This window comes from Pezoporus occidentalis, unplaced genomic scaffold (assembly GCF_034315485.1).
Source record: "Pezoporus occidentalis ecotype Australia unplaced genomic scaffold, CSIRO_AGI_Poc_V1 ctg39, whole genome shotgun sequence".
Classification (NCBI taxonomy): Eukaryota; Metazoa; Chordata; class Aves; order Psittaciformes; family Psittacidae; genus Pezoporus; species Pezoporus occidentalis.
The window spans coordinates 9,164,940-9,170,470 of record NW_026915713.1 but is presented as its reverse complement, the minus strand read 5'-3'; the positions used below and the strand labels follow the sequence as shown (position 1 = coordinate 9,170,470).

General features: G+C 47.7%; 1 protein-coding gene across 1 annotated transcript; it reads left to right on the top strand.

Moving 5' to 3' along the window:
• The first annotated feature begins 303 nt into the window (after nucleotides 1-303).
• GPR6 (G protein-coupled receptor 6) lies at nucleotides 304-1,781 on the top strand. Its single transcript, XM_062632543.1, has one exon. It carries the CDS (start codon nucleotides 304-306, stop codon nucleotides 1,300-1,302), a length of 999 nt encoding a protein of 332 aa, XP_062488527.1. The 3' UTR covers nucleotides 1,303-1,781.
• The last annotated feature ends 3,750 nt before the right edge of the window (nucleotides 1,782-5,531 follow it).

The window sequence follows — 5,531 nt, the reverse complement described above, 5'->3', positions numbered from 1 at the left end:
AGCGGAGCACCGGCCCGCGACCGCCCTCCCGCCCGGCTTGACGGAGCAACCGAACCCGCTACCACCCGCCCTCCCCGCCCCACGAGGCCCGCCCCGCTTTCCCGCCGTTGACGTCAGCGCTGCCGCCAAAGCCGGGGCGGGGCCGGGGCGGGGCTCGGGGTGCGGCCGGGCCGGCGGGAAACTTCTCCCTGTTCAGCACCACAGACAGGGCGGGCCGGCACCGCCGCCCGGCATGCGCGCCCCGCCGCCCCGCGCCCCGCTCCACGCCGCTGCCCGCGCTCAGCCGCGGCCCCCCGGGCGGCCATGGAGCTAGCCCCGGCGCTCAACCAGAGCGGAGCGGCCGCCCCGCGGCTGCCGGCAACCGGCGCAAGCGGCGGCAGCAACGCCTCGCTGGAGCTGTCGTCGCGGCCCCCCGCGCCCTCCGCCGTCAACCCCTGGGACGTGATGCTCTGCGTCTCCGGCACCGCCATCGCCTGCGAGAACGCCCTGGTGGTGGCCATCATCTGCTACTCGCCCTCCCTGCGCACCCCCATGTTCGTGCTGGTGGGCAGCCTGGCCACCGCAGACCTCCTGGCCGGCCTTGGCCTCATCCTCAACTTCGTTTTCCAGTACGTGATCCGCTCCGAGACGGTCAGCCTGCTGACGGTGGGCTTCCTTGTCGCCTCCTTCGCAGCCTCTGTGAGTAGCTTGCTGGCCATCACGGTCGACCGCTACCTCTCCCTCTACAACGCCCTCACCTACTACTCGGAGAGGACGGTGCTCTGCATCCACACCATGCTGGCGGGCGCCTGGGGGGTCTCTCTCTGCCTGGGACTGCTGCCCGTCCTGGGCTGGAACTGCCTCCACGACCCTGCCGCCTGCAGCATCGTCAGACCCTTGACCAAAAGCAACGTGACACTGCTGTCTGCCTCTTTCTTTCTCATTTTCCTCATCATGCTCCATCTCTACATCGAGATCTGCAAGATCGTTTGCAGGCATGCCCACCAGATAGCTCTCCAACAGCACTTTCTGACTGCTTCACACTATGTTGCCACCAAAAAAGGGGTCTCTACCCTGGCTATAATCCTCGGGACTTTTGGAGCCAGCTGGCTGCCCTTTGCCATCTACTGTGTAGTGGGAGATCCCAACTACCCTTCTGTGTACACATATGCCACGCTTCTACCCGCTACCTACAACTCCATGATCAACCCCATCATTTACGCCTACAGAAACCAAGAGATCCAGAGGTCCATGTGGGTGCTCTTCTGCGGCTGCTTTCAGGCTAAAGTGTCCTTTCGCTCCCGGTCCCCCAGCGATGTCTGAGTCTGACTTTTCTCTCTGTCATACCACACCGAGTGACAATCTACCCAGTGAACTATCACAGTGCCTGTTCTAAACTTCAAACTGCGTCGTGAAGTCATTGGAAACATGCTTAAGTATTAGCACTTTATACATGTTTGTATCTCTGAGAGTGGTTCGGGGTATGGGGTTTTGGGTTTCATGGGGGAAAAAAGAAAAAGTGGTTGTATATAAATTTGCACATCACATTTGTAAAGTGAAGACATTCCAATACTGCTTAATTATAGCACCTTATTTCTAGCTGCTGACCTGCCACAACAGTGTTGCCTTTCTGAAGGGCAGAGAGGAAGAAAGTTGGGTTTGTGATGTATTTGTATGTGTGCACGTGTTGGGGGGGTGGGGGTGGTGGTGGTGTATGTATGTATGTATGTGTGTATCTATACTTTGCTGCACAACGTTGATAAATTATGACATTTTGTACATGAATAAAAACATATAAAATGTAATATAACTTTGTGTGTTTAGATGCTTTTAGAAATAAGCAAGCTTGCAAATTTGCCTGTTTGAGCAAAGTCCCTTTGTTTACTTTTGAAAGCTCCTGGTGTAATTCTGCCTAAGGAGATCATCATTCACTATGGAGATGAAATACTGCACCAAGAAAGGCACCTTCCTGCTTGCTTGCTTGTTTGTTCTCTTCTTTAGTCTGGCAAAGGGGGAGTAATGAAAAGCACAAATGGCTTTTATTTTCCAGCAACCAAAGAAACAAAAAGCCCAGTTAAATAGGCTGCTAATTACAGCTAATTTGCCAGGTTTCCAGTAGCTTTCATCTTCAAGTTGTAAGTTAGCCCTTCATGATAATGCTCCATTAAAAAGTTATCAGACTGTGGGGAAAAATCAGACTCTAAACCCAGCTCTTTTTGTCCTCTTGTAGTCTAACACTGGGGGGGGGGGGGGAAGGAAAAAGGTCACAGTCTTCTTCCCTGAAAGCCTGTAAAATGCTCAGTAAATAGACTTTCCTTATCATCCCCGGTTCTGAGGGGAACCTGAATTGTTTCTCCTCCTCCTTTGTTTGGACACCGTGCTGTAGAAAAATCATTTAAGTGCATCTTTGCTGCCTGCCTGTCTTGGAGCAGTATCCAGTTTTCTGATAATCCCACATCTTAGTGGCTTGAAAGATCCCATCAGAGGTCAATGTTGTTCAGAGTTCAGAAACTCTTCTTCCCTCAGGTTCATATTCACAGACCACTGATTTATTTAGAGCAATGACACGCATGGCAGATCTCAGAAGCAGTGTTACTGCTTGTTTATATACAGTTATGCTACATTTACATCCTGCTTATGTTCTAGTTTACCATTATCATTTCATTTTATATTTAAGGGCCAAAATAAGATTACTTTTATGTGCCTAGTACCATATGAAAAGTTTAGATTCGTGTTTTCCAGCTTATGACCGAGCAATGCATCAAGCCTTTACCTGCTGGAGCAGCTGGGCCACAAGGATCCAACAAGCCTCACCAAGGCTGTGAATCAGTAATGCTGTATTCATGTGTGTGCAAGTATTACGAAAACCAGTATCATTTCTCTGATAATACAAAAGATAGTTATTAAAAAAAAAAGAGGTATATTCCAGATTCAGCTAGCCCCATTATTTTTATCAGTTCTAATAATCACAAATGTGATATTGTAATTGATTAACACCTTCAGGCGTGCCAGTTCCTCAGGGCACTGTTGCAGTCACGTTGCAAATATGATTTAAACCATATCTTATGATAGGTCAAAATGCTGCTCAGATGGAGAACTCTAAAAGTTGCTAGTGAGAAAGATTATTTTTTCCCTCTTTTAAGCCCCATATCACACACTAGGTCTAAGCCTGTAAATAGAAGAGGGCAAGTCCTGCCCTCTAGCCCTGAAGCTGGGTGGCACAGAGAATGCTTGAACTCATTTCCCCCTGAAAGCTAGGTACCAAACTGCTGCCTGGAGCATCCTGGCCCTGCTCTGGTAACCTGCACAGACTCAGACAAAGATGCTGCATCACCCACAATAGTAACTGCTGACAATAAAAACCAGCAAGTGCCTCAGACTGGTGAAATCGGGACAAACTCTCTGGTGAAACTGGAAAATTGCTATCTGCTAGGCTTCAGTCCCATGAACCTCTGTCATTCCTGTGTGGGCTGAAATAAAACCGCAGGGCAGGGTTGCCATCAGTTCCCTTACTGATTTCCTCACACTCTGGCACCAAACCTGCACCCAAGTGTGAGTAGAGCCTGAGCAGGCTCCTGGGAGCCCTTGTGAAGGCTCTGAAGACCAGTATCAGCTCTATAAGCCCCTAGGAGAAACTTCATATGCATCTTTTCAGCCCATGAAGTTAGGGAGACAGAATCTGCCGGAGACCACCCCTGATGCCACCTCCCTCCATTAACTCTCTTGGGAACTGGGCACCAGGGATTTTCACCACAAATTCATTGAGCAGTGGCAACCTGTATGATAATTAGATACAGAAAGCTTGGATGGATAGAATCCTACTTGAGCAAGAAACCGCTTAATCCAGGAGAGCAAAGGACGTAGGTGAGTTACCTTTCCATTTTTAGCCCAGAATGCTATCTGCTTTGTTTCATTTTATTAGTAAATGACCACATTTTCAGTTTAGCACTTTCCCAAGTGATTTACTCTATCTACAACAGAAAGTTGGATCCCTCCTGTTACAAATGTGACTCTTCTAAGCTATTTCCCTGAGTGTTCTTCCCCTTTCCTAGGAAGCAAGTTTGGGTTGGAGTGATCTTAGACATTCACACTGTTGGGACAGTACAAACAAGGGTTTTGTTTTGTTTTTTTTTCTATATACCATGTTCACAAAGCTTTTGCTGACCCATAATTTCTGGGAAAGATTAAGGCAAAAGAGGAGAGAGTACTTGGATGGGTTTTTTTTGGTTAGTCCTGAGAGTGGAATTGATGTCAACCTGCTTGCAGTAAAATACAGCCTTTCAATTTCAAAGTGAGTCCTAGTCTGCAGGGATACCTGAGCAGAATAACATAAAGCAGACTACATAATCTCTAATCTCCCAAAATAACATCTTACTTTAGAAAAAGAAGAGCTGCAATTCTGATGGAGGAAATCTGGTAACTGTGTAGAGCATGATGCCTATATTTTCCTTGTTGAGATTTTTATTGAAACAGCAGACATTTATTTGAGAAAATGGAATTGCATTTGCTGTATATCTGGACCCACAAACTCCTCCTGCTTTCAGACAATGGCACTTTTACCTTTGTCATGAAGTGATTTGTGGAAGACAAAAATTCCTGGAGCCCCTGTTGCCATTCACTGGGCAGTGCATTGCTGTGATCCCCACACAGCCCCAATGGGGAGCCAGCTTGGGGAACAGCCGTGTACTGTGTCTGATCTTCTGCTTCCGAGAGTCAGCGAACAGCTTTGCATGCACAGAGACTGCAGAACTGCAATAGAAATTGCCATTACCGCTGGTGAGTGCGAATCTTCCCTTGTCCCTGCGGGCTCATGGGCTCAATGGCTTTTACATTCTCACATCAATGGCACAGTCTGTGAGGGGAGAAAACACTGCGCCAGGTACAAGTATCAGTCCCAGGTTTGGTAATGATTTATATTATATGCAGCCTTTACTGAAAATGGAAATGAGATTTCATGCTTTGCCACCCTTAAAAATTCTTTGGCTTATTCTGATGTAAGTAAAATAACGTTGGTCTTGGTCTAAAGAGCTCTGAGCCTGCTTCACTAAAGCCAGTGAAGCTCTATTGCACATCAGCCAGGATAATGACAGCATCTCATTATAAAAAATTACCATTTTGAGGCAGGAAGTCCTTGGCCTCAGGTCCAATTTTCATTCAAAACTAATGGTTTATTACTAACCTTGAAACTCTTAGGAGACTTTCAGTGCCTCAGAAGGCCTGATCCTGGCAATTTCACTTGCATGAAGTACCTCTTTCTGTGATTAGCTCCCTCATTTCAGCAGGAGCATTTACAGGAAAAGGAGCACAGCTCTGGTGAGGAGGGCCTGGTCAGGAACCAAAAGTCTCCCCACTGCTGGATTTTCTGTGGGGTTTCTGCTGAAATCAGCGGTGTAACAGTGGAAACGAGACCGACTCTGCAGGCTGCTTTGTATGAGTCACTGTGTATTAAAAAGCCAGCTGGATTCAAAACCACAGGTCAAACAAAACCTCTTTATTTAGCTAAGCAAACAAAAGGACAAACCACTTTTAAACCTGAAAAGTGAGTCTGTACA